This window comes from Diadema setosum, chromosome 5 (genome assembly GCF_964275005.1).
Source record: "Diadema setosum chromosome 5, eeDiaSeto1, whole genome shotgun sequence".
NCBI classification, from domain to species: Eukaryota; Metazoa; Echinodermata; class Echinoidea; order Diadematoida; family Diadematidae; genus Diadema; species Diadema setosum.
The window spans coordinates 7,899,717-7,926,204 of NC_092689.1; the positions used below are offsets into that span (position 1 = coordinate 7,899,717).

The 26,488-nt window shown below is 38.8% G+C and overlaps 2 protein-coding genes across 2 annotated transcripts in view; one reads left to right on the plus strand and one right to left on the minus strand.

The window, feature by feature from the left end:
* Positions 1-1,284: 1,284 nt before the first annotated feature.
* LOC140229047 (ATP synthase F(0) complex subunit B1, mitochondrial-like) lies at positions 1,285-15,439 on the plus strand. Its single transcript, XM_072309309.1, has 8 exons — positions 1,285-1,403; positions 4,820-4,862; positions 10,447-10,595; positions 11,137-11,300; positions 11,940-12,065; positions 12,832-12,909; positions 13,499-13,600; positions 14,725-15,439. The coding sequence occupies exons 1-8, from the start codon at positions 1,376-1,378 to the stop codon at positions 14,782-14,784; spliced, it is 750 nt and encodes a 249-aa protein (XP_072165410.1). The 5' UTR covers positions 1,285-1,375; the 3' UTR covers positions 14,785-15,439.
* Positions 15,440-16,711: 1,272 nt separating this feature from the next.
* Positions 16,712-26,488, minus strand: part of LOC140228548 (uncharacterized) — a 146,082-nt gene continuing 136,305 nt past the window's right edge. Inside the window, exon 25 of the mRNA XM_072308780.1 lies at positions 16,712-21,812. Within this exon, the coding sequence (XP_072164881.1) occupies positions 21,743-21,812 (70 nt within the window). The 3' untranslated portion in view covers positions 16,712-21,742. The remainder of the gene's footprint in view (positions 21,813-26,488) is intronic.

Below are 26,488 nucleotides of genomic sequence, written 5' to 3' on the forward strand. Positions count from 1 at the left end.
TTGGGAAATCGGGCGACTTTCACCACACAATGCTATTAGTATTGTATAGGTGCAAATCACTGATATCTCTTCTTCTTCTTCTTCTTCTGATTAAGTCTGCCTCCTTCAATAGACTGAAGATTCTTGCAGACTGGTGCTATTTACATTATAATACAATTTATTTACAGATATTTACAAGCACATAGAAAATGTGACGAAAATAACTAGCCACTGTAATCAACCGTTAGACGGTTTCAAAATGATCCCACAGATGGCGCTGAAACAATTTCTGACGACAGGGAATTCCAGTTCCTTACAGTTCTTGGGAAGAACGAATGGCGATGCGATTCAGTTCCCGAATATGGTACCTGATAGGAGTGTGGTTGCGAGGCTCTCGTCAACTGAGTAGCCTGTTTGATGATATAGCTTATAGTCCTGTGCTGAAAGAGGAGTAAGATTATTGTGTATTTTGTACATCATAATTATCTCTATGGAAAAACAAGATCGGCGGTGGAAATGAGCTGCATGCTTGGCGGAGGTCTGCGCTCTCAGAGTGCTTTTCTAGTTGGTTTGTTTGTTCGTTTGTTAATAGTTTGTCCGTTTGCAAAATAACTCAAAAAGTAGTTAACGGATTTGGATGAAACTTGCAATTTTAATCCTTCTTTCTTTCTTTTTTTTTCTTTCTTGTCTTTGTGATTGTTTTTTGTTTGATGTCCCTATTGTAAAAAGTTCCTTTTTATCCATACCTTCTTGATTGTAACAGTTGTTAGGGCCTAGATACGGTATGTTTTTTTACAGTTTTTTTTTTTTTTTTTTTTTTTGAAGATAGTATTTAATCAGCTAAGGACCCTTCATTTTACAAGCTTGCTCTTTCTAGGATCTTCCCGTCAGTCTTTTTTTTTTTTCCTGTGCATTCTGCTTAATTTACATGTGCTTGTTAATCCAAATGCGTTATGTTGTACAGAAGGGAGAAAGATGAATAAACCCCAAGTATGTCATGAACTTGAACATGCATGCAGGGTATAGTACTAATATCAGTAACTGCCTCGACGCTGCTCTAACAACAACCCATCTCTTCACGAGCTACAATATTGTGTACTTTTGGCGAATATCATGTGGGAAAAGAAATTCCGGCCTACCGGCATTTAGTCGGCCATCTTTAGCGTACGGTGCTCGTCCGTCGTTTTATCCCAAGTGTGCAACGCATTCGATTGTACAGCAGCGGCGCAGTACATGTACATGCGTAGTTGTACTATGCACAGAACTCTGCATGCATGCAATGCATGCATGCATATATGCCGCACGCATGTCGCACGCACGAACGATCAACGAGATACCTTGATTTAGCTGTGGCCTGTGCCGGGTTACCCGAGTGGAGCTTGAAAGGGTGTCGAAAATGTTATCCCGGCTGGTATTTAGAAATGGTAATTATGATTCGCGTGAACATGTTTTGTTGTTTGAATTTCATGCGTGAAAATAATTTGTTATGTACCCATAGTGAGTGAAAACAAGAATGATGGCGCGACGTTAAGATTACTGTCTGTGTGTAGTGTCCCTCTAACATGTCTAAGCAATTGCTAATGTAACTTTACACAGCCCAGTCGCCGCAGTAAATTTACATAAAAATTCGCGTAGCGTATTAACAGCGTCTGGTCGGGCTACTCTAATGTACAAATGTAGCTCTGTCTGTTGATTGGCAATTTGTGTGCGGTGCTGTGTCTGTATATTACACCGGCAGTGCACCGCTATTTATGTTCATTCACGCACCACACGGATGTCCGTGCAGTTTAAACTTTAACCTTTAATAAGCACCTGGCACAGTTTTCAGCTTGCAGAAGATCTGTGATGATAGTATTTATGACTATGAATATGAGCCACATTAACGTAAAATCTGCAAAATCGTGAAATCGGGCCCACCGTGCTGCAGTGCGCGTGCACGCGTGCATTACTCGCCATTAGATAATACTTAAATAGAATTAACGTTAGAACCTCTAGAACACCTTTTTTCTATCTATTGACCGATTCGGGTTCGTTGAGGGCAGCAGACATTTTATGGCACTGGGCGCAGCCATGAGCTCAAATTGCGGTGTCTCAGCCGACCCCCGCTCTCCCCCACCCCCAGGGCAACATGTTTATCGCGCACTTAAAGCCCAAAGAAAGTTCTGGTACGCCTGCAAAAGTTGTCAAATTTTGCTCCAAAATGTGAACGTATGCCTAGGAAATGTGCGGAATAACGCTGTAAGAACAAGATATTCGATGGGTAACGACGAAAATGGGAAATATTAACCAAAAACGTTCAGTCTCAGAACTTACCCGAACGGGGTCAGGCTAGACTCAGACTCGGGGATAACTCGGCCTCGCTTTGCTTGACGGCGGGATGATGTATTGGTTGTCCCCCTGGATTGTACAGCGTGGCGTTGTACTATGCATATGGGAGCGGCCTGTATAAACTACATTGTAGCGTTCTGGCTACTCGCAGTAATGGTCCGAGTTGTTACAACGCGCGCATCAAAAACCTCTTTGGCGCGCATGCAAAATTAGTGTGCGCCTCTCAAGCACCTCTAAAAACAATCAAAGACGCTTGATAAACAACAACAAAAACTTCAAAGACCACACGTCTCAGCAACTGTGGTGATATGTGCGTATACTATATAGCAAATAGGCTTGAGGACCGCGCGCTGTCCATTTGTTTTGTACAGGATTAGCACGCACTTTCCTGTCTGCTCATCAAGGCCTCGTTTGGTACCCGTAGTATAGAGTACTGATGGAAATGGCGATCACGAACTGTGTGTAATTGTCTGAAATAGGGTCGAGATTTCCCTGAGACCGAGTTAGTCTGGAGCCTTCTGGAATAAAAGTCGGTCTACCGACTTTTATTATTTTTCTCAAAATACTCCAAAACGACTCATCATTCCGGCAAACCGCGTCAGCCAGGTAAGTTTCTTTGTAGACTCTTTCGATATATTGCAAGCAAATATGAAATGGTGCCAGACGGGTTCTCAGGCCCTTACCAGAACTTTGTTTTCACTTTAAACTGAAGTTGTAACAAAGGTTCGCGCACTAAGCAAGCATTCGCGCACTCAGTACGAGACGCTGGCTAAGTAAAGCAACCATGCATCAGTTTTTCATTCTGCGCGCGTGCTAATGTAGGGAGAGGGGTGGGGAGTGGGAAGGGGGGGTCGGCTGAGACACCGCGTAATGGCGCTGCCCATGCCAAAAATACACATAGCGCGTCACAGAATCGGTCAATAGCAAGCAAGGTTAGACCTTGGGTACGTTAGGGTTATCGTTTAGGGTTAAGTAGGGTTGTATTGTTTATGTTTAAATTGGCCGTTAAATTAGTCGAGGGACATTGGGGAGTCCTTCCAAGAATAAAAAGTTGAAGACCAAAGAAAAAAAGGAAGAAGGGAGGACGAAAGGTGCTATGCTGTGGAAATCAGCCCCACCGCTGTATCAATCTCGCGACCGCGTGCCGTAAATGCCGTTTGGTGGGGCCGCATTCACGAGCATTATATTTATACATTTGTACTGTGGAAGAGAGCCCCACCGCCGTGCTTACCGACGAATGCCACACGGCACAGTGGGGCTGAATTCACGAGTATAATTAAAAACAGGCGAGCCGCTGTAGTTATACATGTAATCTATCTAGTAGTAGTACGGACACGCAGTGGTGGGGCCTATTTGACGAATACAATGTATGCCGTAAAATCTTTCAATTGATTTTGTCACAGCTGTACACTGTATATACACTATAGGTTTCTAGCTAGTATTAAGTATAGTCCATGTAAGTCAGTGTCACCAGAGTCGTTACAAGGTTATCGCCTTACCACTAAAAATTTAGTAATTAACCTCGGTCTGGGAATTCAATCTGCTAATGATGAGGGGGGCTTACATAGTAACTGCACCAGCAACCCCAACACGTACAGTAGGCCTACCGTGTTACTACTTGTAGTTACAGCGCCCGACGCCAGGGTTAAGGGGAGCTCCGTCTCACAAGGCACTCTCCTCCTCATGAGCCCCTCTATCTGGGGTAATTGAGAGGCTCCCTCCCTGCAATGCTCATGAGGATGTATTGGAGGCCTCCTCTGCACTTATCATCCATTCCACATTTGATATATATGTACATGTACAGTGTAAATGGTCACAAGTTGGCACTTTGATTTTTTGTTACACACACATGTTCACTCTCCATGATGAGAAGAAGAAAAAAATTCTATCTAGTTGTCTGTTTGTTTTGAATAAAACTCAATTTTTGTCTAAACAGATAGATAGAATTCTTATACAAGTTTATATGCAAAAAATCAGTACCAGTATTTATTGTGATATTGCACTTTTTTCATTCCATATGTCTAAGTGTTAAATACCATACTGATGAATGCTTTTGTGCACTATTTGTGTTGGATGACATGAGACTAGATTCCATACAGTGTACCATGATGCATTCCATGATGCACAGAAATACAGTGTACCGGTACTTGTAACAGGCTGCCTGGGCAAGGCAGAGAGAAAATGCCATTCATTAACAAATTTAAAGTTGTGAAGATATCAAAATTAGGTTAGCATTCAACATGCTGTGCGCTGTGCATCAATAATGTGATTGTTCAAAGTGAATACCTAAAAAAATGTTAGTACATAGATCAGTGATAGGCCTACATGAGCGGGCAGCTCTTTTTTGATAGGAATAAAGTAGTCAGGAATTTGATGATAACAAAAGGGGTATACCAAGATTATACTTCTCTACAAACATATACCAACAGTAGCAGAACAGTATTAAGACTGACAATACATGATGTACAGTACTAGTAGATTATTCTATGATTTTTATCTGATTTATTGACAGGCTCCGCCATTGCTGCGGCAGCAGTCAGAGCATCAGCACCATGGTAAGTGCAAATGTTGTGAATCCAAGCTAGATATATTGGCCTTACATCTTCATACTGAGAGGAAAAACTTCAGAGGCCATTGATAAGTTTCATCTCTAAAATAGAAAAGAGAGCAGACTCAGTTTTCTGTACAAGATGTTATGAATCCTTGCGCTGTGATGTACAGATATGGTATGAATTTCAGGCAGTTCTTGAACTATTGAATCATCTCACCAAAATGTAGAGATTAAAAGTTTCATTTTATTGCATGTGTTAACTAGAGAATGTTCTATGATTTTGTAGTGTTTTGAAGTGATGTTAAATGGATTCCTAAAGTTCTGGAGCATGCAATGTTCATGTTGAAAAAAAAAAAAACAAAAACCTCTTATTATTTCAATTTTAAAGAAATCAGGAATGTACATACATTGTACCTTATCTACTACAGCTGACAGTAGCTGCTACTCTACTGTCATCATGAGCAGCTTTGCTACTACAGTTGAACCTCTCGTATCCGGACAAGTCGGGACCGGGGCTCATCCGGATAAGGGATTTGGCCGGATACGGGAGACTCAATGCTTTATACATGTACATATACAGGGCTGCACACTAACCCATTTTTCTGCCGGTCCAACCTGTCTCTGTCGGACCGGTAAATGCCCCGTTTTAACATTTTTTACCGGTCTGAACAGAAAATTTACCGGTCAACAACGACAACCTAAAAAATAAACTTATTTTCTTGTTTTTTTATGGACGTACCCCCCCCCCCTACCCATGTACATTTTACAGATTAATACTTTTTTTTAAACTTGCATTATCTATTGCACAAGAAATTAAAAAAAAAAGATAGGAAAAACTAGAATGTTTGTTTGTGAATTACAGTGTAAAACGATAATGAACAAAATTAGATTGTATCAAATGCGTTTGTGACTTTTTCTAAACATCGGCGCACGAACTTGCTGCGTAACCTGCTCTTGGTGGTCAGTTGGATTGCGACGATTTAATGAATTATTTTAGCTGTGAAATTTTCTGATGTATGCGCTCCAAGGAGTTCTTTATTTTTCGCCCGATAATCTATTCGCATTTGTGCATGCGTTCTTGAAAGGCACACGACATGCAGGGCCGAATTTTCAATCCTTTTTGCGCCCATTTCCACCTCAAATATTAGCGGGATTGTGACGATTTCATAAATTACTTCGGCTGTAATCTTTTATGATAACGCGCCAAAATGGGTTGAAAATGTGTCCTTCATTTTTCCCGATAAACTCTTCGAATTTCGTAAGTGCGTTCTTAAAAAGATGCACCACATGGCCGAATTCATGATACTTTTTGCGCCTATTTCCACCTCAAATATTAGCGGGATTGTGACGATTTCATAAATTACTTCGGCTGTAATACTTTTTCTGATGCAAGCGCCAAAAGAGGTTGAAAATGTGTCCTTTATTTTTTCCCGATAAACTCTTCGAATTTCGTAAGTGCGTTCTTAAAAAGATGCACCACATGGCCGAATTCATGATACTTTTTGCGCCTATTTCTACCTCAAATAATCAGCGGGATTGTGACGATTTCATAAATTACTTCGGCTGTAATCTTTTATGATAACGGGCCGAAATGGGTTGAAGATGTGTCCTTTATTTTTTCCCGATAAACTCTTCGAATTTCGTAAGTGCGTTCTTAAAAAGATGCACCACATGGCCGAATTCATGATACCTTTTGCGCCTATTTCCACCTCAAATATTAGCGGGATTGTGACGATTTCATAAATTACTTCGGCTGTAATATTTTCTGATGCAAGCGCCAAAAGAGGTTGAAAATGTGTCTTTATTTTTTCCCGATAAACTCCTCGAATTTCGTAAGTGCGTTCTTTGATGCACCACATGGCCGAATTCATGATACTTTTTGCGCCTATTTCTACCTCAAACAATCAGCGGGATTGTGAGGATTTCATAAATTACTTCGGCTGTAATCTTTTATGATGCACGCGCCAAAATGGGTTGAAAATGTGCCCTTTACTTTTTCCCGATAAACTCTTCGAATTTCGTAAGTGCGTTCTTAAAGATGTTCCACACAGCCGAATTCATGATACTTTTGCGCCTATTTCTACCTCAAATATCAGCGGAATTGTGGCGATTTCATGAATTACTTCGGATGTAACTTTTTGTGATGCACGCACCGGCTAGAATGGTTGAAAATGCGATCTTTATTTTTCTCCCCATAATCTCTTCGCATTCCGTACATGTGTTCTTGAAAGGTATACGACACGGCGGAATTCACGATCCTTTTTGCGCCTATTTCTACCTCAAATATCAGCGGGACTGCGATGATTTTATGAATGACTTCGGCTGTCATCTTTTATGATAACGCGCCAAAATGGGTTGAAAATGTGTCCTTTATTTTTCCCGGATAAACTCTTCGCATTTCGTAAATGCGTTCTTAAAAGATATACGACACGGCCAAAAATCCTGATTCTTTTTGCGCCTATTGTTTCCTCAAAACTTCAACGGGATTGCGATGATTTCATGAATTATTATTCGGCTGTAATCTTTATGATGCACGGGCCAAAAGGGGTTGAAAATGTGTCCTCTTTTTTTCTCCCAATAATCTCTTCGCATTTCGTACTTGCTTATACGACACGGCCGAATTCACGATCCTTTTATCGCCTATTTCTACATTGAATATCAACCGAATTGTGGCAATTTCATGAATTACTTCAGATATAATCTTTTGTGATGCGCGCACCAACTAATAGAATGGTTGAAAATGCGTTCTTTATTTTTCTCCCCATAATCTCTTCGCCTTCCGTACATGCATTCTTGAAAGGTATACGACACGGCCGAATTCACGATCCTTTTTGCGCCTATTTCTACCTCAAATATCAGCGGGATTGCGATGATTACATGTATAACTTCGGATGCAATCTTTTATGATACACGCGCCAAAATGGGTTGAAAATGTGTCCTTTATTTTTCCCAGATAAACTCTTCGCATTTCGTAAATGCGTTCTTAAAAGATACACGACACGGCCAAAAATCATGATTCTTTTGCGCCTATCGTTTCCTCAAACTTCAACGGGATCGCGATGATTTTATGAATTATTATTCGGCTCTAATCTTTATGATGCACGGGCCAAAAGGGGTTGAAAATGTGTCCTGTATTTTTCACCCAATAATCACTTCGCATTGCGTACATGCCTATACGTCACGGCCGAATTCACGATCCTTTTAGCGCCTTTTTCTACATCAAATATCAGCGGGATTGCGATATGTCATTAATTATTTCGGCTGTTATCTTTTGTGATACATTCACCAGAAGGGTTGAAAATACGTTGTTTATTTTTCTCCCGATAATTTCTTCGCATTTGTGCATGCGTTTTCAAAATCGTACTTTGCATGAAGGGCCGAATTCGATATTCTTTTTGCGCCTATTATTGTTTACTCAAATTCCAACGGGATTGCCAAATTTTCATGAATTACTATTCGGCTGTAATCTATATGATGCAGTCGCCAAAAGGGGTGAAAATGTGTCCTTTATTTTTCTCCCGCTAATCTTTTCCCATTTCGTACATGCGTTCACATTCACGATCCTTTTGCGCCTATTTCTACCTGCAAATATCAGCGGGATTGTGGCGATTTCATGAATTACTTCGGATGTAATCTTTTGTAATGCAAGCACCAGAAGGGTAAAAATGTGTTTTTTATTCTTCTCCCGACAATCTCGTCGCATTTGTGCATGCGTTTTTGATGAACAACACGGCATGCAGGACTGAATTCAAGATCCTTTTTGCGCCTATTATTTCCTCAAATTTCAACGGGATTGCGTTGATTTCATGAATTGTTATTCGGCTGTAATCTTTTATGATGCACTCACCAAACTGTTTCCTTTATTTTTTTTTCTCCTCTATAATCTCTTCGCATTTCGTACATCATAAGCTTCTGAAAGATACGACACGGCCGGTCGTATTCATGATCCTTTTTGGGACGATTTCTACCTCAAATATGTAAGCGGGACTGCCATGATTTCATGATTTTTTTTTCTCCCTAGTATTATCTCTTCACATTTTGTGCATGCGTTCTTAAAAAGTTCACGGAAGGGCCGATTTCGTGATCCTTTTTTGCGCCTATCTTCATTATGAGACCATTCTGAGCGAATGAAAATATTCATTTGTGAAATGACTGTGTAAAAATGAAAATAAACGCAATCAGATCCATTTACTGTATCGCTGAATATCGAATGTGTTTTTACTTTTTCTAAAAATCGACACTAGTATATTAGTTCTAACATAACTGCCACGCTGCAGCGAAGCCGGGATCGGATCGATCTTGCGTTAAAAATCATGAGTAAAATGACCCAGAAATGCGTGCGCTTCTATCAATGCTTCTTGTCTGGCATGACCGCCGATCGCAAGCAATCGAAAAGCAGTTACACTGTATACATGCTTTGCATGTATTGCATTGCATGCAGTGCGTGAGCAGCGCCAAATGCGCAAGCTAGCGCGACTCCGATAACTGGTCGACTGCTAGTGCTCAAAACTAATCCCGTTTACTGTACAAATTGCACCGGTAGACATAAACGAAAACTTGCGTAAAACTTGTTGAACAGTGCGATATCTTGCATTCTGTTTCTCCCTGATCGGGGCTGCTCTTTTTCGTTCTACTGACCCCACCAATGTTTTTTTTTTTTTTTTTTTTTTTTACTGGTCATGTCGGACCGGTAACTTGTGGATTTCCTGAAAAGTTACCGGTCCGACAGTGACTTTTACCGGTCTTTGACCGTCGGACCGGCGCCAGTGTGCAGCCCTGACATATACATACACATGTAGCTCATTGTAGTACCACATGTAGTAATGTGTATACTGCAACCTTTTCATTGTTATATTTGGGGATGTTTCGGGATGTTGACATGTCTGAAGGTAAGCAATTTGGAAGGAAATTTGATGCAATGTATGTTAATCATATTGGAAGTAATATGTAATTCATGTGTGTTTAGGTAGGAGTTCTCAAGGAGTTGGGAATCCCCCTTTCTTCCCGTAATTATTAAAAAAAAAAAAAAAAAAAAAAAATCACTGCGAGATTGCGTCCGGATAATAGAGAGATCCGGATAAAGGGAGGCCGGATAATAGAGGTTCAACTGTATATCTGCAACTTTTATTTGAGAAATGAAAAACACAATTGTGTATTTGTGCTGTAATTGGTACATGTACATGACTGTTCAGGTGTTGTGGTAAATGCTATGTATTAAAAAGTTCCCTTCATATTAAAACTATTCATCCAAAAAAAAAAAAATGGTCTTTTGAAAGTGCTTGGAGTACCTACATATATATGTCTGTAGTTATACTGTCCTGTATTACAAGGGAGGTCTGCTTACTGAAAAGAGATCGACATGTACTACACTTGTACATTGTCCAGTACATGTAATCTGTGCCAAAGTTACAGCATTGTATAATGAATAGTTTGTTCATCTGAAGTGTTCTTCTTTTTCATCAAAGCTTGTGTGTGTGATTTTCAACCAATACTACTTGTAAGTCGAATCGAGCTTGAAATGCAGATGATATGCAAGTGATGTTATGCAAGGTCTATCTTTTCTTTTCTTGTCCGTCGGTAATGTGTAGTGTAACAGTAGCACCTCAGAAGATGTTGATCTCGACATCATCATCCCAGCTGATGCCCACCAAAATGCCAGAGGAAGGAGGCAAGGTGCGGTTCGGTTTCGTCCCAGAAGAGTGGATGCAGTTCTTCCACAAGAAGACTGGAGTCACAGGTAAGAGAAACGCTCGGGTGACTGTTGACACAGTTTAGTGGTAGAGTAGTCAGGAAATTAGTGTACATCAAACTAAGCTACAATTGTATCATGCCCATCTCTGCAACAGTTCACGTTTCAAGCAAGCAACATTGCAATTATGAAAGAGGCCTTGCCCCTTCAAATATTTTTTGGTAACAGTTGCCAGTGACATAACATTTTTCTGTCTTTCCTAGCACATGAGTTAAGAAAACAAAGCAAAAATAGTAGAGAGACAGTATCATTCTTGTCAAAGAAGATGTAGAGCTACTTCATTCCTCAAAGAGAAAAGATTTTATGAGTTTTCTTGTGCCAGTTTTAACAAAAATGAATGTGTATTTGTCAAATAAGCAAATTCATTGGGGGAAAAATCACTGCAAGAAGAAAGAATACCATCTATTGCTTGGGGAGATTCTGCATATTACTTGACAGTTCTATAGTTGTGATTGATGCAGAACTGTAGCATACCGATACCTTATACCTTTTGACCTGATGTTGGGACTGCTTCTGATCATCTTCCCAGGACCATACGTGTTCGGCACTGGTCTCATCCTGTTCCTGATCAACAAGGAGATCTACGTGTTTGGCCCGGAAACCATCCATGCAGCCGTGGCGCTGTCTCTGTTCATTTATGGCATCAAGAGATTTGGCCCGGGCATCGCACAGTGGGCAGACAAGAAGAGGGCAGTAAGTGGACACACCAACATTTTGAAAGTATCTTTATCCCACATGCAGTGCTATATTGATATTGGGCAGTCATTTGCAATTGGTTTGAAATTGGTGGATTTGCGGGAATGATGCTTCTATAACATTTTTTAGCATGGCCACATTGGTAGATACTTGACAGAAATTAGAGAAATTCTACATGCTAGATAAGCTGTTATTTTTGCGTACTGACTTTTTCAAGAATGAGGAGGTTGTGGACATTTTCACAAGATGTTATTTTTGCAAATTGACATCAAGCTGTCAAAAGTGCACTATTACACCAGCGCATGGGCGACATTTTGGTGTGTTGTTAAATTTGCAAAAGTTAAACCCATGCAAAAATAACAGCTCATACAGTACTCCTTACTCTGTAGTTCATCTCTTTAAGTTCAGAACACCTATTTGGGATGGCAGAGAAAACTTGAAATGTGCTCTGAATTCATCTTTCGCCTTTTGCAGATATAGGTACTGGTTGTTGACACATGATAATATTGCACAATGATCTTGCAAGGCAGATGCAGCATGTTGCTCTAAAGAGCTGAAAAAGGGTGAAGCAGTTTTGCAATTATGGAGAGATGATTGTCATTTTCAACTTTCTGTTTCATGTTTGTCTTTCGACAGGAAAGACTGGAACAAGCCTATGTTGGCCGCAATGAGAGCATTGCCATGTACAATGACGCCATTGAGCATGAGAAGACGGAGCAGTGGCGACTTGATGGACGCAAGCAGCTCTTTGATGCAAGAAGGGTCAGTCAATGTCTCTTACTTTGTCATAATATTTGTCATGTTTGCAAGTTTGAAAAATCAAAGTAATTTGCACTGTTGTATATCTCTGTGAACAGATGTTAATTTATACATGTGTATGCATAGAGTCAATGACTGTATCAGCCATTGGGTAATTGTATTTTGTGAGTGTCACAGAGACAAAGAGGTGAAATCATTTTTGGTTCAGTGGATCCGAACACAGACTCTCAATAGTAAGGTCCCTGGTTCAAGTCTGGTAGCAGCAGCAGTTGTGCCCATAGGCGAGGCAGTCTATCCTAATTACCTACACCAATAGTCATTCGGAGCGGTGTCAAGCAGTCAGTTGTAGGTTAGCTTACAGGGAAGTAATGAAAGTGTTTCTTTAGTGGCGATATGGAATACCAGAAACAAAAGAATAAGTGTCACATGAGAAGGACTAGAACTGCATCATTGATGTCCTCCAGAGGATATGTGAAGTTAGGTTAAAGACAGTCCCGATAATAGGAACGCTATGTTCAGATATAGACTGACAGGTAGGTAACCTAGGGTTAAGCTTCTTCCTTGTCTGTATATGCATCATTATGTGCCCTCAGTAAGCACATGTGAACCTTTGTGATCAAATCTTTGCAGCTAAAAATTCCCCAAACTTTGGAGGGGGGGGGGGGAGGTACTTAATAACAGCTAATGTTTTTGATACACTGCTCTCTATCCCAGCTTACTACATCAGATTGTCTTCCATGGTTTTGATGATCTGTTCTGTATCTTGCAGGAAAATGTGGCGATGCGCCTCGAGATCGAGTATAGGGAGCGTCTCCAGCAGGTTGCTACAGAGGTCAAGAAGAAGCTGGTGAGTGAAACCAAGAGGGGATGATTGATTTTCACTTATATTTATCTCTGTTCTGAGCATTGGAACTAAAGACAAAATGGTTCAATATTTGGTAGAGAATGCTGAGAATTCCCCCCTCCCACTATTTAGAGTTATTGCCTTCACTTTCAAAGTAAGTCACATGTTTGCATTGCTGATAAAAGATGGATTTTTGACTTACCAGTCGTAGTGGCCATCTAAAACTTGCAGGGCAACCATGTTGTCATATTGTGCATAACAGAACTCTGAAGAAAATATTCATATCCAGAGAGGTGGGTAAAAAAGCCAACAAATCAACAAATCAACCAATCATTGAGGTGGTGTAGCTTGAAGTCCTTAATGATTTTTTTTTTTTTACAAGTCATGTTTGTTTCTTTTTGACTACCCTTTCAAGATATGACCATCCTCTTTCATACTCAGTGTAATATGTAGACTTTGTTAAGAGAGGGTCCTGCTTATTAAACCTGATTGATATTTCATCTACTTCTCATCAATGCAATATCTTGTGTAGTCTTGAAATTGGCAAAGTCACCAAGTGAACTCGTGGTTTATGGGTGTGTCATGTTTCCAGGACTACCACGTGGAGCTTGAGAATGCCAAGAGGCGAATGGAGCAGCAGCACATGGTCAGATGGATCGAGGACAACGTAGTGAAGAGCATTACCCCTCAGCAGGTAGGGATATCATGCTCACATAATTATACAATGGACCCACATTATAACAAAGTGCTCAGGACCAACAGTTTTCTTTCTTTATGTCAAAATTTTGTTATGATAGAACAAATAAACTATAAAAAAAAAAAGCATAGAGGTGATAATGCTGGAGCCTAAATTTTTACTTCCTTGTAACCGGAATTTTGTTATAACCGTGTTCATTATAACAGGAGTGCACTGTGCACAGTTTTGAAGAATGGCAGAGTGCCATGTTGTTTCCATGTTCTCTGATTAGTACTGTATATGCCACATATTAGCAACCTATCTAATTTTTCGTGAATCGGGACCTCCTGACAATTTTGAAAGTGATCAAATTCACAAGCAGGGAGTACAATAATGAATGAAAAAATGTAGGCATGCATGTTACGTTATCGTTGGTATCAGAGTTAATATTTTTGCAAATAACATCTGATATGGAAATTTGCTAAAATAAAAACCTTGCAAAATATGTGGCATATATAGTAATTCTATTTTGTTTTCATTTTTGTAGTTGTTTTCTGTACATTTGCATCTGGTATTAAATTCAGCATTAACCTGTTGTGGACGAGTCCATACTCGGGCAGGTGTCTATGGGAAATGCGTTTTGTAACAAAATCAGCCCGTCCTCAACAGGTTAATCAGATTGCAGATCAAACAACCCCCTACTAGCCTGAGAGATTCTAGACGTTGCAATAATTTTCTCATTGTCTTTTGGTACTTGCAACATCATTGAGCCCCGAGAGGGTGAGTGAGACCTGCAACAAACCCTTAAAGAATACCCCACGTAATCGCAAGCACTAATGTTGGAGGCTGCACAATGCATAGAGAAAGGCATGTAGTATAGTATGATGTAGATTAATGATTTAATCGGAACATGTCTAATAGTGTTATCTTTGAAATGAGGATTATGTCAGAATTAGTGTGTGCCTTTACAATTGTATTCAAACATAATTCTTGAGAAGCTATCACAGTGTCTTGAACCTGATTACCCGAACACATACAAAGACCAGAAGACAATTAGATTTTGTTTTAATTTCTCCATTTTTCTCTACTGCTGTATCTACTTGTCAATCTGCTCATGTTATTTCTTCTTTTTTTTTTCACAGGAAAAGGAGATCCTGAACACATGCATCACGAACCTCAAGTCCCTGTCTGCGACAGCATGAGAATTCCTAGTAGCCATGCATGTGGCTTTCCTATACATAGACATATTTGGAGCAGAGTATTATGAAATCACAATGTATACCTACATCTAATTTTTGAGCGACTGGTTATGTTCTACATTTATTCAACTACCCCAAAATTTTTGCTGTGAACATGTTGCACACCTAGTGGCATTTCCATGTGGGACCACAACTTTGTAATACCCAAGCATCTTCAGTTTGGGCTAACCGCGGGGGTCAGGCAGTACTTGATATCACTATCAGTCTTTGAAGTAATGTACATCAACGATTGTATGTGGCTCTGTGAAGCTCAAGATTAAGTGAGATTCAAAATCAGAAGTTAACTTCTGTGACTAGTTCAACATTAAAAGTGTTTGGGAGGGCTTTTGTGTAGTCATCCACATCTCACATGGTGTGGTATGACATTGTACCTCTGAATTTCTTGCAGATTGATTTGTCGAGTCCATGCTGAAACCCCCATGTAAGATGTGAGCGAGGGAGGTTATTCTCATGCAATACCAATCCCTTTCAGTTCAGACCGGTGATTCTCGAGTGAATCCAAGTGTTTTGAATGTGACAAGTGTTACACACATCTTGTAACTTGAGAGATATGTGTTCAGATTGAAATTATTCGAATAAATTGCATAGTGCAAGTGAAGTGGGATGAATAGTCGTTTGTATCTTTATATTGAATGCATGTAGCTATCTGTGGTAAAGAAATGTGTATCATATTTAAGTGGCTGGCGGTGTGTCATATTTTTGAAGAATTTGAAGTGCTAGATGTTGTGGACAAGTCGTGGCAAGAGTGGGCATTTGTTTTTGTGAATGGGAGAGTGTTGGGATGTGTATGGCTTTAATAATTATGGCAAAAGGGTGTACTGTATACGCCAAATATATTTTGAGGTTTTCATTTTTGCAAATTTTGCCAGTCAGGTGCTGTTCGCGAATTTAATAACTGGAGAGCAAGTTAATTCATTCACTACGCAAACACTACACACTAATCACACATCTCTCTGCATCAGACACACAGCACAGATTTATGTCACGTACAGCCACAGCTCATCTACAGTCACACAACAGCCTTAGTTTAGTAGTGTCTGCAGTGTAATTTTGCAATTTGCGTGCAGCCCCCCCCCCCCCCCCCCAACAGTCCTTATCAAGCCACATGAATGCTTCGAAACGTGTCATTTTAAAACTATATTCCTATATGTAAATGCAGCCAAATGCTGCAATGAATTCTGCTGCGTTTCTGTCTTTTCATGGCAACTGTAATCTTTGTGTCTTTTTTATTAAATAGTCTAAAGAAAGGTTAGAGTTCGTTCTTCCTTTTCTCGAGAGCTAGCCACAACGTAAGGCACGTGATTAGTGTGTAACTGTGTGTGTGATGGGCAGTGTGAGTGTAGTGCTAGTGCAAGGGTATGTACACGACATGCAAAAATGTGTCTACTTGTACATGTGTGCCAGTCACATGGCGAATCGGTCGTACACTGCACATTTAACATGTTAAACCATCAACCTAAGCTCTCTACTGACTTTCACCACCTCAGTTTCTTTATTATACTAGTATTTTATACATTGTACACAAATGTTAGGGCTATCTGCAGGAAACTATGGAAATAGACAGGGTTAATCTGGGAAATTCCTACCTGTTTATTCGCAATACCTACCCAATTATATGGGGCATCAGGAACTGTTTTTCACTTTTTAAGTCAATTAAGCGGAAGTACCCGATTAAGTGGAGAGTACTGTACCAGCTTTTACAATAATAGATTTGAAGGTCAAAGGTGAAGCTGTTATTCATTCAAGAACTTTTTTTTTTGTGATACTCACACTTGTGTCCCCCCGCCCCCATTTATCACTACATGTACCACAAGAGAACCTTCAGACACAATCGACACCACACAAGGAGAAAGCCTCGGACATCTTGGTCTGCTTTATATAAAAATGTTTTAATAATATTTTTTCTTCAAATGTTTTGAATTCCAACTTGCTCATGTACAAACAACAAACACCATCACACAAAAGCCACAATTCCTCTTGCGCAGCACAAGTCTATATAATAATAATCTCATCTGGTCTTGTAGAACACACATCACAGTTTGGTGGAGTAGAGACATAGCATTACATAATTACAAGTTTTGAAGAAAAAAACCGAGAAGAGAGGCGCCAAATGTCATAAACGCACAGTTGTAAGTGCATGGTATCAGAGCCTTTTGATGCTTAAAAAGGTATACGTACATGTAGTTGCCTTTGAACAGTTTCTGAGAAAGAGCCAGCGCTGATAAAGCCACAATATGTTTCCGACATGGCAGAATAATGCAGTAGCAGGTGAGAAGTCAGACCAACTCTACAGTGATTTCATTATTGAACAATAGTTGAACATATGCATCTACATACTCTTAATTTGTAACCAAGAGAGCATAATTAGCAATAACAATTTTCCACAAATCCCTTGTAGTCGGACTACTTGCCAACGGGCGGAAGTAGTCATGGCGGAGATTTCTTAATCTGACTTTGAGTCCTGAAATTCTTCTCATCACCTATAAGTGTATTAAACAAAAAATTAAGCCTGCTTATCTGTTCAAAGAGAAGAGATTGGCATAACATGCAGAGAGTGATGTTCAATTCACTCAAGTGCTACAAAGAGGCGAGAAAATGTCATACAAATGACAAACATCTTTTTCTACCATTACAAAGCAGTGACAAAAGCTGTTGAAGCTATCACAACATGAAATACATGTGTACATCACTACCACTCCTGCACTAGCAGGTAGCAGCAGCTGCTGCTCGCGAAAAATGACTTGTTTGTCTGATACACGATATGACACAACAAGAAAACAAAGACTTAAAAGAATGAGAGGGATTTGAATCCAATCGCCTTCATGCTGGACTTGAACGTTCCAAAGTACAAGGAAGACAAGGAAACGTGCAGAAATCAACATCAAATTCTATGACTGTGTGGATTTGACAACACCCTACAGCCTGGACTACATTATCTCCTTAAAAATACCGGCTACAATCGAAAAATATCTGTTGTATAAAATTCCTCAAAAATGTAAAACATCAATGCAAAACATGAGGGATTAAATTCTCCAGTGCAAATTTGTTCCCAAAGGCCAGATCTGCTATTCTGCACCTGTCTAAGAATGGCATGGTGTAGTGACAACAAAAGAGTCCCTGGTACAATGTATTTCTAAAAACATCTAATGCAGTTTACATCATCCGTGTCAGAGCCTCCTGAATCAAGAGCTTACAACTTCCAAGAAAGATAAAGATTGAATAATGACTGCAAACAAACTTTATGGTACCTGCTCTCACTTTTCAGACACATATGTATCAAGAGCTCTGTAATAAGCTAAGTATGAATGATCATGCAATTCTTGGCATCACCAATGCGCAGAAATCTTCTGCGCACGCCGAAAAGCCTTGTCACAGATGCACTGTGGGATTCCTCGGTGCCATTGTCACTTCCGGTTGTCTTGTGCATGTCTAGTTCCCATGCAATTCAATGCAATTTTTGTCTGCTTTTCTTGCATTGCTGCTTTTTTCTTTGCTTAGAATTCAAAAAAAAAAAAAAAAAAGAGAGAGTTTGACATGTCAAAGTTTCACTGATTTGTGGTCACCAGAGTCATGGTTCACTAATGCAAGGCTTTAGTGTGCTGGTCACATGATGGAAAGCAAAGAAATCTTCCAACAAAAAATACCCCTGGATGAAGACGGAATGTGACCCGAGTGCATATGCAGCCAAAACCGGGAGAAGTTTGTCCCCTGAACTATCCCATAATGCATCTAAAACGCCGCTCTACACACAGCACCTAAGTATTGGCGATACCGAGAATTGCTGCAACAATTTACCATACATGTTATGTGTATCAGAAAATGGCTTCCCCTTTGAAAGACACTTCAAGGAGCCATCAACGTACGAGGACCACTGCCTTCCTCAGCTTACTGGATATCAGGGAGCGCACAGTGAATACAATACTCTTCAAGTCAACCAAGTAAATCCTTTCAACTTCTTACAAACATCTAATGATACACAGAAAGAATGACAAATCTTAATCTGTTATTTCTTACGGTGAAATTGGAGAAGTAGAATATGTGTAACACATGAAATATCCATACACCTTCATTGCATACATGGTGCAGTCATCGAACATGACTGACCGACCCTGTGTATATAACCTCAATCTGTGATCAGAATCTGTGTGCTGTTGTGTGTAACTAACACGTGGCACATACTATATAGATACTCACACACCATCATTTTCAACTTCACAGTATGCTGGAAAACTTGTACACCACCTAGACAAATAAATACACCCCTCTTTGCAGTTAACACTGAAAATTGCTGCAAAACTACCATGAAAAGAAAAAGTCTCAAATTACATATCTGCAATAAATAACAAGAATAATTTATGAATTGTTTTTAAATTCTGAAGGAATGATGAGTTCTCTTGGATTACATGTGGTTATATTAATTCTTTCAAATATATATAGATTGGCACTTGAGTCTCACCTCTTAAATTTGCGCAGACAAGAAAACAGAAAAATGAACAACATTTAATTTGAGTTTCAGTGAATGCAAACCGAAGAAATCAGTACTGCAAATTTATGATACAAATACATGTGCATTTTAATAGTGGCAATGGCTCCTAGCAAGCTAAAACAAGAAGTGCAAGTATCCAAATTATTTACATACAAGTACCGTTCGCCAGCATAAAAGCATCTAGCTGGTGAAATTTTGTCCAATAACTAGTGAGTGATGCTGATGAGAAAAAAATATAAGTCTATGACGAAAATGTCAAAGAGATGAAGGAAAACATAAGGTCGCATGACCAGTAGGTAATGCTAGAATAATGTCTGTCCTCTGACGACATTTTGCGACTACACCTGCACTGAATAAGTAGAAGCAAATGACCAACGAAGGATTTGTGATCATGTCCATCATCTTCCTGTACCGGTAGAAAATCCAGTTTTTGACATTCAATGAAGGATAAAAGAAACTCTAATGAATCTTGACTGTCGCTCATCCTATGAAATTAATATCAAATTTAGTTCAGCAATTTTCAACGAATGCTCCATACTAAATATTTTCATTTCTTATAAAAATCATCCCACTTTGACAACTTTGGATAATTTCTATTTTCTAAATTCATTGGAATTTGACAACTTTGGATGATTTTTATTTTCTAAATTCCTTGGAAAATGTTTTCATTCAAATTGAGGAATTACCACTACTTTGCAAATCCTTATTTCCCAGAGTGAAGAATATCAGAGAGCTTTTTGGTATCACAAGAGTGCAAAACCTTTCACCCTATCATTTTCTTCAGATACTACAAAACAAGGCTGCACATCACCCGCCACTCAGTACAGCAAATAGAGGATACAGACCTTACGTTGTGACTAGCTTATCAACAATTTATTTCACCATGTGACACCTTTATACTCTCTGTGACACAGTAACGCATTAAATACTGCATGTGACCTTTTCATACATGTTCATAGTCCTACACATAGCAGATGCCACTGTTAGGCCACGACAACCCAAACTTTTCAATGTCTAAATGTGATGGGAATACACCACAAACTGGACTTACTAAATTTGACAGAGTTCATGGTCAATTACTTTATACCGAATCAAGTCTGTCCTAAAAGAGGCGAGACTCGACAGTCTGACAAAGACTGATGCTCTAACTCACCCAGTCACAGAAGCCATATTTCTGAGGTTTATAATGCTGTACACTGTATTTGTTTTCACATCATAATCTATATCAGTCATTGGTAGTTTGTCACAAGGTAGAATAAAAACTTCTCTTCCATTTGAACCCTACTTTGGTCATATACCAAAATGGTTTAGTTTGGTTGCAGAATCATCAAAAGCCTCTAAATTTGTCAATTTGCAAATGACATCATAAAATGACACCTACATGTAAGTTCACTATTCGTTTGTATCTATTTTCTGATTTTGAGAAGATTTCTTGACTTCCACAAGCTCCCTGTACTCTTTCCAGAATATAGGATACCCAGAAAAAATCAGAGTTGCCAATTTCTAAATGGCCAAGATCTGAGATGCAATATGTCTGCACCGCTGATAGAGAAAAAAATCTCTCCATGCATCAGCAGATTTGATACCACTCATTCACAAGGACTACTAAAGTGACTCGTGTGGCACCAAAAGAAATTTTAAGAAAATATCCACAGCATTAGGTCAACCAAGGTAGCACTACCTCTCAACTGTTCACTGTGAAGAAAAATTAAACATTCATAAAAATATTCTTTTTTTCCAAACTTCAGATATTGGCTATTTGAAAACATATCTGATTTTGTGCACCAGAGTGTACCAAAAGTAAAACATGAGAGTCACAAAACTGTTCCTGCCAAATAATGGAAACAAGATAGCACTCTGCACTGATGTTTGATAATTCCAGAATTTTGTGAATATTCAAGAAGAATTTTTAAAGGGTGTTTACAAATATGCAAATAAATGCATCATTCCCTTAAAAGAAAGAAAGAAAAAAAACCCTCTGCTCTTTCCTCACAGTACAGCTTTTCAGTTTGGTGGGCTCAGTAAAGTGATTAGTTTTCCTGATGATGTTGTCGATAACAACACTTTTTGTAGAGTACGGTATTCTCTTTCACTGCTGATATGGCCATTTACTAAGCTCATACTCACAGGATGGCCCTACGTTTCCCTCTCTTTCTCTTCATCTCTTCTCTTTTTTTTTTTCTCTATCTCTCTCTCTCTCTCTTTCTTACACACACACACTTACATACATACATACATACAAACACATTCTTGAATCATTCAAACGTCATCATCTCTGCCATAGATGTTGATAACTATTGCTGGAGGCACAACCATATGGAGGTGTTGTTCAGGCATCACTCACACGGACAAGACATCTCGACAGTCTCCAGGGGAAGGAGGGGGGGTGACTCGTTGCCGCGGAGATAACTCATGTTACCGAACCGCAGTCATCAACCCTTTCTTCAGCATGATGGCCTCAAAGTCTTGATCCTCCTGCTGTTCTCTGCACCACGGAAACGGACAAAGACAGAATGAGAAGAAAATGTTGTGTTGTTATCTATTTGAACTTCACAAAGACACTGCGAGACCATATCACATGCGAGTCAAACATACAGAAAATTTCCTACTTTCCTTAACGTTGTGTATATTCGTACCGTAGCAAGTTGTTTGTATGATGATTTTTTTTTGTTGTTTTCCTGCGTGTTGATGCTTTTATGGTATGTGGTATCTTTTTGCCAGTTTACATGGCAGTGTTGGGGATCGCAATTCCTGCGTTTACTGAATGAAGAGTTTTGGTGGAAAAGAGCCAATGGATAAATGGTGGTTTCCATGGTAATTCAGCAATTACCCAGCTCTCAAAATATTTCATGGCTGTTTCTGCTAATTATTTGTATCAACTCGGTGCTCGACTACTTATGAACAGATCAGGCAATGAAAACTGTCTGAAAACTGTGCGATGCAATCCTCAAACAAATTGATTCAGGGTAATTGCATGTCTTTGTGAATAATGGTGACATCACTCACATGACGTTTAAAAATCATAATTGTTCAGGAATGTGTAAATTTGATCATCTATGATGAGTTGGCTTTAACAATGAATATCGCTATGAACTAAAATTTCTTAAATAGCATGTTAAAGATGTGTGCAATGAAGAAATTTTTGATTGGTTTTGATTGTGTTGTCCACATTTTCATACATGCAGTTCTGGTCCATTTTGGTTGCATAGCATCAGCTTACAGCATAATTCATAAAGATATCAAAGCACATATGTTTCTCAAACACTTAACTGGGATGTCTTCATAGCATGATTTATGGCACCTCGCATCTGGATGTTAAAAGCATCAGAATAAATGTAAAGTGTAGTCTAAGTTTTCTTTCATAGCTTATAAAGAACTGGACCATCGTGGCACAAAGGCTGTATGTAGTTATTTGCCATTGCATGCAATGAATATGTGCACTACATCCTAATGAGCTGAATGAGCGATTTAAAAAACAAAATGGATTAGGAAACACAGATTAACAAAGAAAGGGTTTATAATCTTGTCTGCAAAATCATCAACACTACCAATGATCTTTTCAACATGATTGCAGGTATAACATGTACATGGGTATAGGGGAAATGCAAAATGCTACCATTTTAGAGACTGTGAGAGACCATCTGGCTCTTGGGTGAGAATGATTGCAAATCTACATACAAACATCTACATACAAAACAGTTATCAAAATCTGTATTCCACACTTGCATATATCTCTCAAATGCACTGAACTATACTGAGTCTCAGCCAATCAAATGGACAAAGGAACAGTACTCTAAATTTTGTATGGGGATGTACTGGTAATCAGAACATACGTGAAGTTTGATGGAAAAAAAACAACGACAACCTATCAATACTTCAAATAGCAAAACAAATCTGGATTCTGATACAAGTTCATGCGTATCAGTGCTACATTTGCATTTTAGTAGCAAGATGCCTGTATTAACTCCTGAACTTGCAAACCCTAGCATGGTATTACCACATGATATGCAAACGTTTGTCATTAGAACTGGCTACATCTACACGATACAACGAGAGACTGGAAATGGATTGAGACAAACCTTGGGGGGACTGTTGAGTCAAGAAGGCACTTCGTACATGAATCAGTGCGTTAAAAGGGGGTAACTTTGGGAGGCTCGAGCTAGCACTAGGAGGCTGTAGATGGGGTTAGATATGGGGTTAGAGCTTGGGTGGGAGGGCTGGTGGGTGGGGGAGGGGTTAAGGGGCTTTGGGGTCAATTGAGGGTTTTCATAGGTAACAGGTGCTCAAGGAATTTGACATTCAGGAGCAGAGCGCAGTGCAGAGGTTCAGGCATGTGTCGGACAGACAAGTCACAGATATACACAGACTCAGGCATTAGGGCCTACATGCTGGCTTGCCTAGCTACATTACATTGCAGAACAGTGAAGATCTACAGGGGAAAAAAAAAAAACAACAGCTAAAGGCAAACTACCAGTAGTCAACACTGAACAAGAACACCTGAAAATAGATAGAAAACAGCTTAGTAAGACATTAATCTTCAGTTTGTCCCACTGTTGTTTTGTTTTTGTTTTTTTGAGAAGTAGGAAAAACTACACTTTTTTTACTGAAAAGAAGTAGGAGAGCGATATTACAGGTATTAACAATAAATATGAAAGAAGTGCAGTCTAATGTTTGAAATATTACGTCGTTTTTCAAACAGATGACTTGGTAATGACTTAGGACTTGGTATCTAATCATGTTACACATTACAAAACATTAACCACATAAATGAATTACTCTATTTACTAATGACAGTCCATAAGACTAATAGCCTTCATATCAGTATACGTACTGGTAGTACTGACAGTCATGCATTGGGCTATTTTCAAAGTACTCTACATTTCAATCCGAGGTAGTTACGATGACCATTTAACATTAAGAAGAAATTTTAACTTGAGCTCTCTGTTTCCCCACTGATGAATGAAGTGATGGCAGGTTACATTACGAGATGTAAAACATGAAATGTCAAAATACCATGTGAAATTAGAATACATATACCATGTAAAAATAAAATAAAAATGCATGAATAAAATATATGATTAATTGCAACAAATGAAATAAGTGGAATGCACATTGTGTTTGAGATAGTAAAACAGTGTCACAAGTAGGAAACATCATGAGGGTTGATTGAAGGGGTGTTTTATTTGATAGAGTGCCATTGAATATTCGCAAAGTTGACAAAGATTTACATCATTCACCGTGCAATTCATTGGCATTTGAAGGCAATTGCGAAGCATATGGTGGATGCATTGTGATATTCATGGAAAATATCACAAGCATTTTGACAAGTTTGGGTTGAAGGGAACATTTGCCCACGACACCAAAATGTGGTGGATTGTGGATTGTTCAGAATTATCAAAGTGGAAAAAGAAGAAGAAAAGAATGGTGGAATATACAGAAAATTTGGAGGTGTTTTATAAAAATGCAGTAGATATGAATAACGTAAATGGTAAGCGAATTACGCGAATTACCAGTGGGAGAGAACATATTCGACAAAATTACAGCAAATAAGCCCGCAAATTTAGCACAGGTTAAATTAGAACGATTCACGGAGGGAATTGACAAGGACGAATGGCCACGTGGTGCAGAATTTGGCGACAGATTTTGGGAGATGGGTTGCCATGATGACAGCGATAGGCAGTGTAGAAGTTTTGCAGGCAGAAAGATTTCAGCGTACAAAACATTTAAAGTTTACAGAGTGGTCAAGTTATGGACCATTGGCACAAGGTGAAACAAAGGGTAAGTGAAGAGATATCAAACACATAAGAAATTGTATGAAAGGGGAAAAAAGCGGAAAGCACAGGAAAAGGTGTAGAGGGATTTGATTTTTTTTTTTTTTTTTTTAAATTATTTTGGGGAATCATTTTGGGCCGAAAATAAGGGGGGAAAGGATTTTGACAAAGGAAAGAAGAAAGAGATAGAGAAGAGATAAGCAATAAGATTAGTAAAGCAAATCTTGTGAAGTGCAGCTAGTAATCATTAGGATATATAAGATCAATTTAGTGCCCTCACCGTTTTATTGCATTAGACAAACAATTGTTAAATGATGATAATTTGCAGGGGTTGTCATGGATGGATGTAAAATGAAACATCGGATGTGGGCCAGTGTATGCATGATCATCACAAGCTTAAATACATTGTATCAAGGCTCAGAAAGTTCAAAAAGATTCAACTACAGATTACTACAAACAAATCAAGCAACTACATACACCGATCATACTTTTTTGTGTTGATTTGGGGTAGCAAATGAATACAATTTTATGTTAAATGTAAAATTGAATCTTTCTCTGCTGTAGGATACACACAGGGAACTGTGAACTATCCAGAAACTTCATTTTCTGATACTGTTTAGATGGAATGTTCAGGAGAACATATTCTAAAAATATATAAGAATACACAAAAATTTATTGAATAGATAATATCAAAAAGCAAATACAGATCATGTATGGATATGTTATTGACAATGGAAGAAATTGATCGTGTTTGCAATTCTACATGCTTATCAAATACATTAACACCAACATTTCTCAACAAGACATTTTTACACAACAATTTTCATACACTCATTGTTCTGTATCAATAATGTACCACTTGTAATATCCCCTGCATGGTCCCCTTTCAGAAATACCCCCCCCAAAAAAAAAAAAATAAAAAAATAAAAAAAAAATAATAAATAAATAAATAAATAAATAACAAGTGTTATGCTCAACTCCACTTCATTTGCAGAAATCAGTACACCCTCAGCATCATGAATAAACTTAGGCACTAAAACAGCAACATGGGAGAGTGGAATCATACATGTACAATGCTGGAAGAGAGGATACAATGGTTCAGTATAACACACTTCCATGCCACAAGACAAACCATGCCATAATTGATCAAACTTGTATAATACAGCACAACTCAAAAAAAAAAAAAGTCACACATTTTAGATGTACTTTTTGTCATTTGCTTGTCTGTTTACGTACATTAAAACATTAAAAAATGATACCCAAATGTTACCATTCTTTAGTGTTAGATAAACAAGAAATCTTTAAGTAACTTCATAAAATAGGACTCGGGCAACATGTAAAAAATAACAACCACCAACCATTCAATTTACATGCTCAAGTTTTGAATTTA